At 49.8% G+C, this 18,427-nt stretch overlaps 1 protein-coding gene across 3 annotated transcripts in view; it reads right to left on the reverse strand.

Annotated features, from left to right (window-relative positions):
* Positions 1 to 6,309: 6,309 nt before the first annotated feature.
* Positions 6,310 to 18,427, reverse strand: part of TSPAN5 (tetraspanin 5) — a 154,236-nt gene continuing 142,118 nt past the window's right edge. For 2 of the 3 annotated variants that reach the window (XM_045536855.1, XM_045536856.1), the window contains 5 exons: positions 15,195 to 15,365; positions 12,655 to 12,780; positions 10,864 to 10,911; positions 10,640 to 10,756; positions 9,387 to 10,417 (listed from right to left, as the gene is read on the reverse strand). In XM_045536855.1, coding sequence (XP_045392811.1) covers positions 10,148 to 10,417; positions 10,640 to 10,756; positions 10,864 to 10,911; positions 12,655 to 12,780; positions 15,195 to 15,365 — 732 coding nt within the window. In that variant the 3' untranslated portion in view covers positions 9,387 to 10,147. Of the gene's footprint in view, positions 8,500 to 9,386; positions 10,418 to 10,639; positions 10,757 to 10,863; positions 10,912 to 12,654; positions 12,781 to 15,194; positions 15,366 to 18,427 lie in introns of those variants that run through there. The other variant, XM_045536857.1, reaches the window with a different exon arrangement.

The raw sequence follows: 18,427 nt of genomic DNA on the forward strand, positions 1-18,427 counted from the left end.
GAAATGCTAATCCGGAGCAGATTTTTTCCCTCTTTTGAATTAGGCAAAAATCTTGACTTGAAAATAACAATTTTCAATTTAAAACTTAAGTATCAATGGTAGGGTATTAATTTTGCGCAGCTTTAAAATGAGGCTTCACTCAAGGTGCCACAAATCGAATGTCTTTAATCCACTGATCGGGTCATTCCACTGTTAAGAGTCCATCTCCAGGAAATAACTAGAGCTATGTGCAAAGTATAAACACTGCGTAAGAAAGTCACTGCGACTGTATGCAAATAGAAAGGAAATTTCTAATAAGGATGAATTGGCTAAATTATGGTTCATCTATACCAGTTCTCAAAGCTTTTGGTCTCACGACCCCACTACACTTTTAAAAATAGTTGAGGCCCCTAAAGAGCTTTTGTTTCTGTAGGTTATTGCTATGAATATTTACCGTATTGGAAATTAGAAGGGAGAGATGTTTAAAACACAGAAATACACAAGCACACATTCTATTAGCCGTCAGAGTGATGATACCACCACATGTAGCCTCTGAAAAACTCCACAGTACGCCCAGGATAATAACAAAAAGAAGAAATAATGGCACCGTATTAAGAAACAATTTTGACCTCGTGGACACATGGTGTCTTAGGTACCACAAAAAGTGCATGGACCGAATTTTGAGAACCCTTCATCTGTATAATAGAACACTAGATAAGCAAAACATTTTTATCATGTAAGATATTCACTGACACTGTAAATATCCTGATTTAGAGGAAGCCGGCCACAAAACAGTTAAGGACGGTAATAAAAAAATTCAAACAACAAAGTAACGGGAAGACACACTCCTGTACATTACAAGTGTAAACCTCTAGATGGCGAACACACAAGTTATTTCTTCTTTTGGTTTTCTGCATTGTTGAATCAGAATTAAACATTTTAAACAAACACATACGTAGTGCCTACACACAGTCACCTGCATTTTGCTTGTCAGACCTGAAAACTTCAGCTTAGTAGCTTTAGGAAAAAAACCACCGAAAAATATGAACGATAAGGTGTTAGTTTGGCACAGGTCTAAATGACACCTTTTTGCAGGCTGCTTTGCTTCTCCAAGTGTGGGCTGAGACCACAAAGAGCATCAGCATCACCTGGGCGCCTGCTAGACCCGCCGGCTCCTCGTCCCCACTCAGGACCTACTGAATCAGCACCTGCGTTAGGACCTAGGCGATTTGTGGGCGTGCACAGGTTTGAGAAACCCTGGTGGCACCTTAGAATGACCTGGGAGCTTAAAAAGGAGGGTGGGGTGGGGGGGTGGGGGGCTGCCTTTTCCCGTTTGTTTTTCTTTAATGCTCCCAGGTGACGCTAATGTGCATCCAGGGCTGGGGAAACTGAGGCTCTAATGCAAGGGCCTGGCTTCACTCTGAAAAGGAACAGGATTGTCACCTCCACCCTCTACCTACTTCAGTGCGACGTCCCCCCCCCACCCCCTCTCCCCCGCTGCGACATGCGAGCCCCCTGCTAGCTCCCAGGTCCAGGGACAGCAGAACCGGGTGGAGGAAACTGCTAGTGTTTTAGGACATTCGGGCTTCTATGGCAAAATACCTTAAACTGGGTAATTTATAAACGAGAAATGCATCGCTCACAGTTCGAGGCTGGGAAGTCGCGATCAGGGTGTCACCCGGGTGGGTTCCGCTGGGGACCCTCTGCCGGGTCGCAGACCGAGGACCGGTCACCGTGCTCTCTCGGAAGGCCCGAGCATGCGCCCTGGGCCCTTTTTATAAGGGCTCCAATCACTTCTTACAGGCCCCACCTGTTAGTCCAGTCGCTGGGGACTAGGTCTCAACCCTGAACAGCTGGGGTTCATGCCTACACTGCCCGATCTCACCCCAGATGCTGCTCTTCGTGTCATCTTCATTCCGGATGCGGTGGTTACCAACCACCTCGACCCCCAACCCTGTCATTCTGCAAGCTTTGAGTCCCCGGCACGTGGCAGGGACTGGGCCCCAACTCCAAGACTCTGTACTTGACCTTCGGACTGCTGACCGGCAGCTCCCCGACCCTGGCCCTCCCGGGCCGTCCCCACGCTCCCCGGCAGCAGGGCCTTGTGACCCGCCCCGTCTCTCTCCATTGTCCCCAGATCAGCCCCTCTTCCTCCTCGAGACCGTCTTCCATCACCCCCGTGTTCCTCCAGTCTCTCAACCAGCACCACCTGCCAGGACGTCAGGTGAGAACTTGCCCCTCCATCAGCTTAAGTTTCCTTGGAAACATGCAGACTGCGTCTAGCACCGTGCCTGGAGCGGAGTACACTCCCAGGAAATGTGACCTGTGACTTCAAGGGACAGAGATGACGCATTCACCCCTGGTGTCCAGCTTCCAGCAAGGAATCGATGAACTACTGGGCTGATTCGGTCACAAAGTAACAAGACTGAAGAAAGCACAAGTCATGGAAATATGGCTATTTATTTGTAAAACTTTAATCACTCTAACAAGTTGCAGTCAAGACGGTTTACTTCAAATAAATACAGAACGCAATGCCACGACTTTTAATCATGATGTAATAAAGCATTCTTTATTTAAAATGTCCCCCCAAAGCGTGTCAAGACTGTTTCAAGAGCTGAAAGCAGATGCAGAGAGCGGCACCACCCCGTGTTCAGGTGCGTCCAACTGAGTTACCAGGAGCGCGTGCACACTCGTCAGCCCATCGGAGACAACCGCACAGGAGCTTCAGAGCCGTCTACGCAGCCCGAAAACCAGCAGCAGGTGACCAAACTCTGCACTGGTTCCCAGGGGTGCATGACAAGGTAGCACAAACTAGGTGGCTTCAACAACAGAAATTTATTGTCTCACAATCCTGGAGGATAGGGGTCCAAGTTCAAGGTGCTGGCAGGGTGGGTTCCTTCGGGAGGCTCTCGGGCAGAATCTGTTCCGTGCCCCGCTCCTGGCTGCAGGGGTTGCTGGGAATCTGGGCATTTCTTGGCTTAGGGATGCACCACTCTGAGGTCCCCACGGCATTGTCCCTGCATGCACGTCTATGTCCAAACATCCCCTTGTCATGAGGCCACCAGCCCCACTGCAGGAGGGTCCACCCAACACTAGTGTGACTGCATCGGAACTAATGACACCCGCAGTGACCTTATTCCAAATAAAGTCACTTTCTGAGGTATTGGGGGTTTTAGGACTTCAACATACGAATTTTGGGAAGACACAATGCAAAGCATAACAAACTCCTAAAATACTCGTGACAGTTCCCACCGACTTTAAACCAAGGTTGTAAATTCTCAGATCAGAGTAAACTCCAGGTGATTCAAATTGTTGTTTTTAGAGGGAATATAAACACTATTCTATTCATTGTTTTGGGGGAGGTGCTTGTTTTAAGACGAATTGAGATGCGAACCAGGGGCCTCTGGTCACATACACCTCTGGACTCCGTGCGGGGTGCGGGGTGAGGTGCGGGGTGGGGGTGCAGGTGCGGGGTGCAGGTGTAGGGTGCGGGGTGCGGGGTGTAGAGTGTGGGGTGCGGGGTGCGAGATGCGGGGTGCAGGGTGCGGGGTTCAAGGGTGCTGGGTGTAGAGTGCGGGGTGCTGGGTGTGGGGTGCGGGGTGGGGGTGCCGGGTGCGGGGTGCGGGGTGTAGGTGCGGGGTGCAGAGTGCGGGGTGCGGGGTGGGGGTGCGGGGTGCAGGGTGGGGGTGCGGGGTGTGGGGTGTGGGGTGTGGGTGTGGGGTGCGGGGTGTAGAGTGCGGGGTGGGGGTGCGGGGTGCGGGGTGCCGTCTTCCCAACCCCACGGCCAGGCGCCTGGGACACAGCGCCCCTGCCTGGCGGGGAGGAGCAGTTGCAGACGGTCACCAGCGCCTTCTAGAATCCACACCCGAGGGCTGGCGGGGGGCAGGCCCGGCTTCCACCCGCAAGCGCCCTGCTGAAAAGCCCCAACAAAACCCCAGCACCGAAATCGGGACGTGCATGGTGACGGGATCAAAACGCCCCGTTCCCGAGCTTTCCAGGGCGAGCCATGCTCTGTCCGGGAGAGCGTGGAAGAAACAGAACACGCGCCGCACACGCCCGGGTTCGTCCCCCGCGCAGGCGCCTCTGATCCCGCGGGGACCGTCCGGGAAGCGCCACCCTGCGAGCGCCAGGCCGGCGGTTTCGCGCGGCGGCCGCCAGGGGGCGGGCCACCAAACCGGCCCCGCGCACGCCGGCCGCAAGGGCCGAAACTGACACGGCGGGACCACGTGCTCCGGTTTGCGCGGCGGCCCCCCCCGCGGCGCGCGTGCACCGGGGCTCCCACGGGGGCGGCGCGGCCTCGTCTGCGCGCTCCCGTCCTCTCTCCGGGGGGTGTTATTTGCGCAGCGAAAAGCCAGGGGCCAGATCGCGCTTCCCTTGGGTTTATTTCGCTCGGAAGTTCCTGGAAGTGGAGGAAGTCATTGCCCCGGCCAGCGCGGGCCCCCGGGGCTTTGGTTGGGCTCGTGGACACCGGGCGGGGACTAAACCAACACCCCCTGGCTGGTGGCGCGTTTACAGGAGAACCGCGCAGCATCAACGCCCCAAAGGAAACTGTTTAATCCCTCCAATTAAAGAAGCCCTAAAAACCGTGATTTGATAAACTACCCTTGTAGCAAACCTCTCCGAACACAGAGGAAGGTGTTGGGGTTGGGGTTCGGGGTGTCTAAAGGTGGCTTTGGTCCCTGTTCAGGGTTTGGCTTCTCTTCCCTGTTCCCTGCGCCACCACCGGCTGTTACCTGGCGATCTTGTCTGTTGTCACCTGTGGATTTTCTATAGATTTTACTGTGTCATCACGATAGAGCCAGACAGACGCCGGCCTCGCTGGCCGTGTTCACGGAGAGCTTCCCAGCTCTTCCTTGGAGGTCCAGGCAGGGTTCCCAGAGAAGGAGGGCTTTGTGGAGTAAGTGACAAAGAGCCGGAGGGGCTGCCAGGCCACTGTGCCCGGCTCCTCATTGTTCACCCGCGGCTTCCCGGGCCCCCGTCCCAGTGAGCCGGAAACGGACGCTGGGAGAAGCGCCACCAACCGCAAACCGACCCCACTGCTGGCCGCACAAACGCGGGGACACCGATGCTCCCACACTTTGCATAAGAAAAGGCCAAGCGACACTTTCAAGAATCCCCTTGAGGGACGGACAACTGGGACCTGTGGCAGGAAGAAAACTGAAAGCAAAGTAGAGGTTGATTATTCCCTGGGAGAAGGAAGAGGAGGAAGGAAGGAAATGCCCTTCTTTTCAAGTGCTGAGCAAGGCAAAATTCTACTTTTTAGTTCCTGAGTTTATTTTTAAAAACTGTGGATTTTAAAATTATGGAAACAATAGTTTGTGGCAACCAGTTCAACAATAGAAAGAAAGAGAAATTTAATCATCTTCCCCTGAAAGAAACTTCCTTGAAGTTGTGAGTTTTGTAGACAAAGCATCCTTTTCCTTCTGAGCCATAATTTTTTTCCTTTGTTGGCCTACGAGTTTGCAGCAAGGAGGGCTGATTAGCTGAGGTTGATAATAAGAAAACTCAGGGTACAGGGATTGGTCATCTCCAATTGCTACCAATAAATTTCCTTACACACACAGTAACATTTTTGTTTCAAATATCCAGGGAAGTGAGGCAACATTTTTTTTCAAAAATCTGACATTATGTTGTCTGGGTCAAAGTGTCACTTTATGAACCTAAACACCCTGTATTCATTTAATCAAGTTTTAAAAACAGAAGTCGTCTTCTGCAGTGATAATTCACAATGAAAAGACATTTACTTTGGTATTTCTCCAATGGGTTTTTAAGATTCCTGCTCCAAAGGACTGTGAGAAATTATTTCCTTATAAAAAGGTTGTGAGTATGATCAACATTTATCTAGGTCCATGAGTCCTAAATGCCACTGTGAATTCAATTTTCAAAGGAGCCAAAACTACTGGGTTAAGGCCTGGAGGTCTGTATTTTATGAGGTCCCCAGGTGATTGTAACCAGCAGACGACCTCAGGGACAGAGACTGCCCGTTAGCCTCTGGTCCCTGTGTCTCACTGACCCACAAGGGGACCTTTCCCTCCCCAGCCACAAAACTGCGCCTCTCTGCTTCCCCTCCTAGAGAACTGGGTCCCAGCAGCGCTTCCCAAAGTGGGGTTCCCAGATGCAGCAACAGCGCCACCTAGGAACTCGTCAGAACACGAATTCTCCAGTGCCACCCAGACCTGCCACATCAGAAGTCTGGGGACAGGGCAGACATGAGCACGTGTTTGAACGCGCTCTCCTGGTGGTTCCGATGCATTCAGCTAAAGTTTGAGAACCTCTGGATGAGAGAATCTCACAATTTCAGGAGAGAAGGAAGAAAGACATGAGTCCACGGAAGGCAGAACCGAATTTATTAATGACAGCCTTTATCACAACCACTCTCGAGTGTAGAAAATAAAGGGTGATTCACTGAAGTTTAAAACTCACTTGCACTTGCTGTTTGGCCTGTCGCTAGACGTGCCAAGGGGCGGGATCTCGCCTGATTCTGAATCAGCTGGTCAGATGGAGTTGGCTGGAGAACGAGGTGACAAACAGAAAGGACACACGTGCCACGTGGGAGAGCTCGAGTCTTCTCCACGTTGGCGTGACATGACACGGTGACAGCTATGGCGGGGGAGGGGATGACATGAGATCAGTGTGGAATGAGCACTGCTACGTGCACAGAGACACGGACACACACATGCAGCGTCGCACACACACCCGACTGCGGAGACAAGGCTTGAAAACGATTTCTGTCCTTTCTCTAAGCAGATGGACACACTCATCAGCCACCATGGTGCGACACGGGGCTGAAATGGAAAACCTTGCGAAATTTCCACCAAATATGCTCGCTGGCTGCCCAGTTATGTGCTGGCAAATGTGTCACTGCTGTAAAACACGGCTGTGGCTTCCCCCGCGTCCCACAGGCTGCTGTCCGCTCCCCGGGAGAGCAACATCCGGTGGACACAAGTTGGATTAAAAGCTGGGGGACAAAACTCGTCCTTCCCACCTCAGGTGGGGGCAGAGACGGCAGCACCTGGAAGTGGTTTCCCACCTTGTGTCACAGAACACCTGCCCGGGCCAATGCTCTCCCCTCCGAAAAGTATTTGTGCTTTGATGCCATCCTGATGGTTGGTCTGCAGTAAGAGAACAGGAGCACTGGCCATGCACGGTTTTCTCTTTTAACAAAAGCAAACTAAAACTGGAAGGAGAAGAAGAAGAAAAATCCATTAGAAGCTCTGTGATCGTGTCAGGGTTGTCTGGAATCAGGTTTAATCCCATTCCAAGACAACGAAGGGGGCAGGTGCAAAAGAGGCCACTAGGACGGACACTGGAAGAGACTTGAGTCGGTGGCACCACTTGCCACGGCACAGCTGGTCTCTCCCCAGCCAGGCAGGGAGGACACGCCACAACCCACCACGAACCTAGGAAACAAATGCTGACCATGTAACACGTCTGAACGTTTGCTGGAAAGATGGCAGGGAGGGGAGACGATGGATTGAGATTCACAGGTCATGCAGGTTACAGTTACACCAAAAATTAATATTCGAGCTGAGTAAGAAAATGCTTTAAAATTTAAGAGGAACTGTATCATAGTTTTTGCCTTTGGAAGGGGAAAAAAAAAAAACAAGCAAAACAAAATATTCCAGAGTTTCCAAAAATCCAACAGCAGATTTGGTGGCGTGGGGATAAGGGAGTATTTAACTAAGACCTCTTCATTAACCTCATTTTCTCCTTGGATTCCATTGATAAATAAAGCTCAGGCCTACTTAGAAAAAAGATCAGTCCTGCTAGAATACGGCATCACGAAGTCTTCCGATGCCCCTGCTCAGTGCACGTGGAACACACAACTTCCCTCCCAAGGGAAGCTCCAGGACAGACCAAGTTGCCCACCCGAGTCGCCTGTTAAATACAATCACAAAATCCAAACCCAAAGACAAGCTGTTTTCCTCTTCAAATGACAGTGGCAAGAGTTTCTTGAAACGTCCACGGAGGGAAGCCAGCACACCACTGCCCCCGGGGTGAGGGGCCAAGTCTTAGGAGAGACGCACTTCTTCCAGCCGTGGACCAGAGACAGTCCCTCCGAGGTGTGACCAGGAGCGAGACTGCCTCTTCCGGCCATTCACTTACTGCAGTAGAGGACAGGACTGTATTTCCCACAAATTCAAGTACATCTGAGTCCCTCGCCCTCCCTCTGTTTCGTTTTTGGTAAGCATCCAACCATCCGTGAATTCCTGGCTACAGTAGAGATTCATGGCGCAATGACTTTCATATGGGTTATTTTTTTAAAAAATTCTGTCCGTGAGCAGCATTTCCCAGTTTTACCCCCCCAAAAACCAAGTTCTTGGTGGCTCCGTTAGGTGAGATCGCAGGACGCCTCGGTGATGGGGTCTGTGCAGCTCAGCTGTCAGCTGGGCACCCGGGAGGGTCACGAAGGCTGGGTGTGTCCAGTGTCTTGCAGCAGCTGTGACAGAGCCTCTACCAGCTAGCCCTGACAGCTTCAATGTCACTGACCAAATTCTGGGCCAGGCATATCCCAAAAATCTGAGAAAGGAAGTAAAAGTGAGTTAAACAGTGACCCTCTCAACTTCATGAGGATTTTCCCTGGCCACCATGTGCCATTGCTTTAGCTTTGATTTTTAAACTCTGAGCTAGAATGTGTATATGGTGAAATGAATCCTTTTAATATATACAACTCAGTGGCTTTTAGTACATTCACAAAGCTAGGCAACTGTCACCACTAATTACAGAACATTTCCATCACCCCAGAAAGAAACCCTGTACCCATGGGCGGTCATTCCCATTCCCCCATCCTACCATCTTGGAAACCACTATTCTATTTTCCGTTTCTATGGATTTGCCTATTCCAGACATTTCTTTTGATGCCTGAGTAATATTCCATCATATGGATCTATCAGTTTGTTTATTGACTCCTCAGCTGACGAACATTTGCATTTCTTGCACTTTTTGGCAATTATGAATGATGCTGTGATGAACATTTGTGTACACGTTTTTGAGTGAATATGTTTTTAGTTCTTTTGGGTACATTCCTACCCATGTGACCCAGCAGAATTCTGGTTCCTATGGTAAATCTATGTTTAACTCTCTGAGAAACTGCCAAATTGTTCTCTAAAGAGGCTACACCAATTTCACTCCTCCGGCAACAGCTGAGGGTTCCACCTTCTCCACATCCTGCCAACACTTGTTGTTGTCTTTTTTATTATAACCATCCTAGGGGGTGTGAAGTGAAACCTCACTGCGCTTTTGATTTGCATTATTTTAATGACTAATGATGTTGGCATCTTTTCATGTGCTTATTAGCCATTTTTATCTTCTTTGGAGAAATGTCTATTCAGATCCTCTTGCCCATTTTTTAAATTGGGTTTGTCTTTTTAATATTAAGTTGTAAAAGTTCCTTATATATTCTGGATATGAGATCCTTATCAGACAATGATTTGCAAATATTTCCATTTTGTGGAATGGGTGGAAATCTTTCTTTCCACTCTCTTTCTGGTATCATTTTCAGCACAGAGTTTTAAATTTTGATGAAGTCCAATTTACCGATGTTTTGTTTGGTTGCTTGTGCTTTGGGAATCATGTCTAAGCAAACACTGCCTAATCCAAAGTCAAAAAAATTGACATGTATGTTTTCTTCTAGAGTTTTATAGCATTACCTCTTATATTTAGGTCTCTGATCTATTTTGAGTTAATTTTTATATATGGTGTGAGGGAGGGGTCTAAATTCATTCCTTCGCAGATACAAATCCAGTTTTCCCAGTACCATCTGTTGAAGAGACTGTTCTTTCCTCACTGAATGGTTTTGGTTCCCTTTTCAAAAATCAACTGTACGCGTCTATTTCTGGACTTTCAATTTTTCCACTAATCTGTATGGCTAACCTTACCTGAGTACACACTACCTTTGATTACTGCACCTTTGTAGTCAGTTTTTAACTGAAAAGTATGAATTCGCCAACCTCTTCTTTGTCAAGTTGTTTTGGCTATTATGGGTCCCTTGCATTTCCATATGAATTAGAGGATCGGCTTGTGTGTTTTTGCTAAAAAGGTGGTAGGAATTTTAACAGGGATTGCACTGAATGTATAGATCAATTTGAGGAGTCCTGCCACCTTAATATTAAGTCTCGCAAGCTGTGAACAGGATGTCTTTATATTTATTTCTCTCAACTGTGAGCTCTTACGAAAGTATCACACCAGTAACAGGAAGAGTCCGGCTCTTGTGACTGCTAAGAAGAAAAGTGGGTGTCCCCTCCTCCTTCCCTAGCACTTTGGCAAGGTGGCCCAAAGAGAGAAAGGGGCATGATATCTCTGTGACACTCCCCAAAACCTTACCACTGAAACCCACTTCTGACTCCATGTCTGTCCCCAGTGTCGCAAGTGGTACTACTGAGCCCACGGAAATGAAGGAAAGCCAGCAGGTACCTGCTGACCTAAGCAATTTTTGCATCTTGAACAGGAAAAAAAAAAAAAGGTTTCCTAAAGTATTTCAAGACAGTAGCATCTAAAATCAGAGCTTTAATAAAAGATAAACCAAATAGTTTAGGTCTGTTCCTCAGCCCTCCAATGTGTCTTGAAAACGATGACATTAACGTGATTAAGCGAAACTCCCGTCCTAGGCAAGGGCTCTCTCAGGGCATCCTGGGACATCCACAAAGGCCTCTCGTCTTACCTGCAGCAACGCAATGCCTATGAAAATACCAGCCACGATGGTCAAATTGTCCTGCAGCCACTTCTCAAACTGGGGCACGCAGCCTTTCGTGTAGATCACAATCTGCTGGTCAACTTCCTTCGCGAGGGAAGAGGAGACACAGTGTCACAGATAGAGCACCGCGCACACGCCACGGCTCCTCCAAACACCCTCTGTGCTCAGTGACAAGAGGAGACCCCACTTACTGGTTTCTGCCTGGCATCGTAGCCACACTGTGTGTTGATGACATCTTCCTGGTGGCAAAAGAAAAGAGAAGAGTGGACGTCACTCGGTTAGGCAGAAAGCCCACCAAGGAATGGGCGGAAGGCCCCTGAGGTGTCATAAAGTGGATGTGGGCACACAAACCGCAGCACCGCGGTCCACACTTTGTATTCGTCACTCCACGTAGTTATTACTACGATTTTCAAAAGCAGGGATTCAAGTATGCCCTGTTTTACACATGAGGAAAACTAAGGCTCGGGGACGATCAGGGGACAGTAAGTTCACTGTGCAGGAGGCTCGAGATTCAAGGTGTTGCCAACCTCAAGCAGCTTACGGGGTTTAGGGGACTGGAGACACAGATAAAAACCAGTTAAAGGGCACAGTGACCGTCCTCGTTTATGCTCTTTTGGGGGGACTTTTACTTTTTCATATATGTACTTCTGTATTACTGAAATGGATTTTCAATGACAATGCATGACTTTTATCATTAAACGGAACGATGCCCTGGCCGTGTGTCACACAGACAGCCTGACGTCTCACGGGGCCTAATCGGAAACATGGTTCTGCTATTTTGGGTTATTTTCCCTCTGCAAGGTGTGGGGCAGATTTTATTAGCTGAGAGTTCAAGGAATGAGCTGTCTCTAGCCAGAGGATCTGTAGTTGAAAGGGGAGGCCTAGTGCCTTCTGAGAATCTTCAGAATTCTCCGGAAGGGCAGGAACTGGCGACAAGGAGCGCACTGTGTGGCATCTGCCTGGCTGGGCACCTCGGGCTCTGGGCAGGGCACTGTGCTGCCACGTGGCCTCCTTGGAAGCAAGAGAGGAACGAGCCGCGGCAAAGACGGGCTTTCCTGTCCCGGAGCCACAGGGCGCGGTCAGTGGTGACTCTCAGCTTCCTCCTCGGACCACGAGAAACAGCCCGGGTGGCCCGGGGGGGGGGGGGACAGGGGTGTGTCTCCACCCCAAGACCACAGCCCCTTTTCAAGCGCCCCACAGTGTCCGCTGTGAGGGGGATGAACTCGGAGCACCCACAAGGCTCTGCCTACGGGGGCAGGGGGCCTGCAGGAGGACATCTGGGGACCTGGAACAGCCACAGCTAGGAGCACACAGGGACACGTGTGGGAGTGACCTCTCCTATGTGTCATTGTAACACCAGACAGTTGCATTTTAAGTCATTTTATAGACCAGACACAGGACTTGACCCAAATCATAATCAAACCTTTGGTAAAAAGGAGCGGCTTATAAATAGATTTTATATTTTTCCTTTATGTTAAATCAAACACAAACCTCAGTTACTAGAGTCACTGTGGTACCCGAGCGCCTGGCAGCTGTCTAGCCCCACCTGCTCCTACTCCCAGTATTTCCCCTAGAACTAAATAAACCAGGAGGAAAAAGGTCACCAACCCCGTCCCAGGAGCCTGTCGCACTAAGAGGCACTAGCAGGTGACGCAGGCTGCCTGGGTCTGGGGCTCAGCTCCACCACCTGCGGGAGCCTGAGCTCGGGCAAGTGCCAGCACCCCGTGCCCTGGTTCTTAACCTGGACGGGGGGACAGTGGCGCCACCTGCTGGCAGGAATGTTCTGCACGTAAATGAGCCAGTGCCCAAAGGCTTAGGCCAGGAACCAGCCCGCGCTGCCACACTGATGCCGGCGATCGGTGCTCCTGCTGGGAGACCCGAGCGCTCTGCCCTCTGTTGGCAGTGACCCGCTAGGGAGAGGTTTCAAGAAAAACAGCGTCCACGCTCTGGGTGTGGCGCGGAGCAGCCCGGGTGGCACTTACCGCGGGGTCTTTAGTGCAGCAGGAGAAGGGCACGCCGCACCGCTCTCGGCTGGCATTGGAATCTGTGCAATTGAAGTAAATATTTAGGTTCCAATCATCAGCTCCAAAAGCCCCACAGCACTGCCACTAGAGCAAACAGGAGAGAATTAGAACGTCTCCACTCGGCGGCGACCGGGCACCTACACTCGCTCCCGCCACGACGCCACCCGCTTCTGCCAGCTCTGACCTCCCCTGCTGTCTCAGGAGTTGCTTTTAAGCCAGACTGAACCTAAACGGCCCCTGTAAGAGCTTCCAAAGTAATCAAGGCTGAAGGCCCGTGAGGATGTGTTGGCATGTGACTTAAACGACTGATGAAACCCGTGGCTGAGCATTTGCACAGCCCGGCTCAGTCAGAACAAAATCTGTTTGGCTTGGGCACATTCTAGAAGGATAAACAAGAACATTCTAGAAGGATAAACAAGACACTAACAACAGTGGTAGTGTCTGAAAGGGGGTTGTGGGCAGGTTCCCCAAAGGCTTAACTTTTTAAAAATCTTGACCTCTACATTTTAATGGTTTTTTAAAAAAATCAGTTTTATTGAGGTATAATGGACACACGTAAGCATCCAATCCCATAAGATCAGACACAGGTGTACACCACGAAGCCGTCCCCAGAACATGACACCGAATGCTTTAGGGGCTTGCTTTCATTATATTTGTTTCTACTCTCAAATTTTTTTCAAACAAAACCACGGCCTCACATTTTGAACTTTCAAAAGTCAGTCATCTAGGCCGGGCGCGGTGGCTCACGCCTGTAATCCCAGCACTCTGGGAGGTCGAGGCGGGTGGATCACTCGAGGTCAGGAGTTCGAGACCAGCCTGAGCAAGAGCGAGACCCCCATCTCTACTAAAAATAGAAAGAAATTATCTGGCCAACTAAAATATATATATAGAAAAAATTAGCCGGGCATGGTGGCGCATGCCTGTAGTCCCAGCTACTCGGGAGGCTGAGGCAGAAGGATGGCTTGAGCCCAGGAGTTTGAGGTTGCTGTGAGCGAGGCTGACGCCACGGCACTCTAGCCCGGGCAACAGAGTGAGACTCTGTCTCAAAAAAAAAAAAAAAAAAAAAAAGTCAGTCATCTAGTTAAAATATATCAGAACGAGCTGTTACACTCACCGAGGCATAAGTGGCCCGAGTCACGGACCGCCCCCCACCCCCAGCCCCTTCTTGTGCCGCCCGGGGCTCCACGAGCTCCGCTTCTCCCACTGAAATACATCCCAAGCCTAGACCACCTTAAGGCTTTCAGGACCAACAGTTACTTCAAAACACAAAACCCTATGATAGAAAAATAAAATCACATGGAACAACAGCACTGCCAGGGCCAGCAGGCAGCATTCGGAGAGAACGTTGTAGGCGCATCTCTTCCAGCTCAGCGGGTCCGGCCGGGCTCGGGCTGTGCATCTCAGGGTTTGCCTGCAAAGCTCCCGCCAGTGTGTCCTGCACGCTGGCCAGGAATAACACTTGGGAAGGTGTGACTCGCACCCATTATGACCTCAACAAACAGTGAAGTCAGCTGCAGAGATGAAAAGGACCTAATTTCACACCTGAGGGACGGCTCACCCCTGGACTCTTGTCGCTGCCACTGAACAAACCCACACACGCCAGCGCAGTGCTGAGCACCCAGTGACGGGGCGGCCACCGCCTCCCTTTATCACAGGGGACCCCAGCTCGTTCTAGAAAACTCTCCAAGCCAAAGAAGGTCGTTGGCACACCGGGCTGCTGCCTGCCCTCCAGCCCCGCCATATGCATTCATGCCAGGGACCACTGTCCGGGTCTGCTTGGACACCCATTCAGGGCAGGCACACGAAGACCTGCCTGTTTGCCAGACACGAACACTTCAAACCATGCACACCTCACTGGTGTGTCACAAGCTAGTGCTGCTTCCATTCTACTATTAGGGAAATAGGTCAAGGTCCTGTGAGCCCAAGGTGTGTTAGCCAATCAGAGTTTGGCACTAGACCTGTGGCTTCTGGTCCCTTGTTGAGACCATTTCACATTCTGAGTGACACAGGACACAACTTTGTGGCCAAATATTCTATTGACAAGTATATATTTATAAGCTGTGAAGTATCACAGATTAAAAAGGGGGTAAAGAATAAGAATCCATACTCAATAACCAAATAAAACCTCACATGAATATATACAAATAAAATATAAACTAAAATAAAAATTTACACCTGGAGCAAAACAGTGTTCTTTCTTCACATGCTAAAAGGTTATAGCTGCAATTATAACCTTTTTTTTTTTGCACAAGAGTTTTTTTTTTTTTTCTTTGTTCCTCAAACTTAATAGAAATTGAAACGAATGAAAATAGGACATTTCCATGTAGGGCACAAATCCTGTAAGTTCTGGAGCAAGTCAGAAAGTAATAAACAAACAAAAACCCATGTAGAAAGGGCAGGTATCCCGGCTGGCAGGCGCAGAAGCCAGGAGGAGCATTCACTGGGGTCACCGTCGCGAGAAGTCTTTCCACTTGGAAATAAACCAAATTGAAACTTACATATTCCTGGGTGAAGTCTATGAGGTTTTGCAAATCAATGTCATCCCTGTATGCTCTGATGTTGTTGTTTATAAAGAAATACAGCTGGTCTTTGATCCAGTCTTTGAAAACAAACGCCAGAACTCCAGCAGTGAGCTCCAGGAAGAAAATAATCCCCAGGAACACAGAAAACTACGACAAAAGACACAGACACGGAGAACGGTTATAAGGGCTATTTTGATCATATACAGTTAAATGGTTCCTCTCTACAAAGGTTCGCAATTACATCGGGTTGTTAACACATCTCCAAAAGCAGATAATCTTCAGTTTCTGAAGGTTCATTAATAGGATATTACACTCCAAGAAAGGACTTTTAAAAATTAAACATCATTTCATAATCACATTTTAGGGTCCCTGGTGTTCTATTTGGTAATTAACCAACAAAGCCCATATGCAAACATGGATAATAGGAATTTCTCATTAGACCCACATTAAGGCCTAATGAATTTCTCGTGATTAATGTACTGCCAGACGCTTGAACAATGACCTGCTCCTACCTCTGCTACGCTTTTCTATTATAACTCAAAAGATGGCTTATTCCAGTACTTTAAGATCGCCTGTCCCTTGTCACCGTGGCCTTGGTGCTGTGTGCAATACATTCCTTTTCTGGATTCGGACACCGTTTCAACCCCCCGTGCACCTGCTGGACGGGGTGAAGTCACAGATGTACTCGTCGTGGACGAAGAGGTCACAGAGGAAGCGGGGGTGGCTCTGACATGAAAATAGTTTCCCGTCACAGAAACAAAACGAAACCCCGGGTTGAGGGCTTTCTCGGGGACACCAGCTGCACCCGCTTAAAGTAATATCAAAATTGGGCCAAAGGCGACTCCAGCAGGAGGGCTGGGGAGCAGGAGGCGGCCTGGGAGCCGCCAAGACACCGGGGACTTTCCCGTCCCTTCCACCCGGAGGCCGCCAGAGTCTCCTCTTAGTCATACCGACCTCGGCTCCCACCCACGGCTCTTTCCACCGCTGCCAGCCCACGTTCTCACCCTCTGCAAACTCTGCTGCTAAAACGGATTATGAGAAGTGGGTTGGGAAGGACGTGCACACTGTGGGCAAACTGCTCTGGTGACAATGGCAGATGGGGTGACACGGGGCCTGAAGGCTGCAGAACAGCACGGCGGAGGCGGCTGGAGCAGCTGTGGTTTCCACATGTAGCAGGCGACACCCGGCAGCAGCCGGGAGGGAAACGTATGGGGTGAGGGGTGCAAAGGGAAGGACACAGTGACTCAGTAAAAAAGACAAAAAAACATTTATTCATTCAGCAAACATCTATGACTGACGCACAGCGGGCCGGGCTGGGTGGCAGGTGGGCTGTGCAGAAGCAACAACGCCCAGGACCATCCCCGGCCTTCGAAGCCCTCACAGTCCTGTGTGACAGGGGGAGGGCTGGGGAGGGCAGTGGGCGGGGCCTGCACACATTGGGTGTCAGCGTATCTGGCAGAGTTTATCCGGTGCCCCTGCAAGGGTGGGCACGGGGGGAGGGGAGGAAGGAGAAAGTAGGTGCCCGGCAAAGCCTTGGACCCAAGATTTAGGCCCCAATTCTAGATCCTACAGCTCAGCCCTTCAGGTTTCCATAGGGGTCCTGGGTATCTGTCCTTGATGAGTTCGCTAGAAATAGAATCTCAACAGCTCTTAATTATCACCAGTGGTGCCAATAATTTCAGTTTAAGCTTTCCTTAATCTAGAAAAATGGACAGAAAAAAAAAAAATCACACTTTTTTTTTTTTTTTTTTTTTTAAGAGACAGGGTCCCTCTCTCTTGCCCAGGCTTCAGTGCAGTGGCTTGATCATAGCTAACTGCAGCCTTGAGTTCCTGGGCTCAAGTGATGCTCCTGCCTCAGCCTCCCAAGTAGCTGGGACTACAGGTGTGCGCCACCATGCTCAACCCACTTTTTGATTTTTTGTAGAGATGGGGTCTTGCTATGTTGCCCAGGCTGGTCTTAAACTGCTGGGCTCAAGTGATTCTCCTGCCTCAGCCTCCCAAAGTGCTGGGATTACAGGCATGAGCCACTGCACCAGGCTAAATCACACCACTTTTGCTCAATGCCTGCCCCACAGTTTAACTCCATGCCCTTTATTAGGTACCATCCTAAACATGTAAGTATGAGTCACCAGACTATAGAAATGACAAAATTGTAGCCAGCACACATAGGCGTACACAGCAAACACCACGACAGAAGTCATGCAAAGATTTTCATTAGGTTTTTGTTCTCACCTCCATAAAGTTAGGTAAGTTCATTTTCCAGCTCCCCTGGTAAATGTTCTCATCATGTTACACAATATACATATCAAAAATTGAGTCCAAATTTAATTCACATAAAATATCTGGCAGAAACCCTGTTGAGCTAATTTCCCCTGTTCGCAAAGGTGCGGAGACCGACTCACAGGCTTCATCTTCGGGGCTCGGGCCGCCAGGAAGCTCCGTGCCCATTTCCTAGCGTGCCAGGCCCTGCTCCCCCCCACCATGCTCCAGTCTCACGGCATCAGAGCTGCGAGGCTGTTTGGAATCATGTTGACATTTCTTAATAGTTAATTCATACCTCCTGTTCAAAGATTATTCCAGGCCGATTTTTAGTTTTTGTGCTAAATGGGGTGAGAGGCCATTTGAAATATCCTCTAAGACTTTAAAAAAAAAAAAAAAAAAAAAAAGCCCAGGAACAGCAGAATTCTCTTCATTTGCAACAGGGGACTTTATGAATTAAGATGCCGACTTAGACAAATGTGTACATTTCTGCCTGTGCTGTTAACTCAGCATCTACAACAAAAATAGTTAAGCTATACTAAAGGGACTACCAGTATAAATGAAATTACATTCAAGTAAATCACACTAAAGGAGGTCCCGCACTTCGAGGCACGAAGGCTGGAGCCTGGCGAGTGTGACCTGGGCCCGGCGAGGCCGCAGGGAGGCCGGCGGGGTGAGCTCGGCGCCGAGACGCCGCGTGCCAAGAAGGCTGGCGAACTGACGGTCACCATCGGGACAGAGCTCCCCTGGGTCTCCGCAGGTCTCTCACCGGGAGAAGCAGAAGTATTTGGCTGTGGGTGTGTAGAGAGGGAGGGTCTGGTAGATGGGGCAGGTGGGGGCTTGGGAAACTAGCTACGACCCCGCAGGCCCACGTGTGCAAAGCCAAGAGTCACCTGCTCGTCAAACCGCACACAGGACCACGTCCCCTGGGTTTCCCTGGCCGGCACGAG

The sequence above is a fragment of the Lemur catta genome, chromosome 24 (genome assembly GCF_020740605.2).
Source record: "Lemur catta isolate mLemCat1 chromosome 24, mLemCat1.pri, whole genome shotgun sequence".
NCBI classification, from domain to species: domain Eukaryota; kingdom Metazoa; phylum Chordata; class Mammalia; order Primates; family Lemuridae; genus Lemur; species Lemur catta.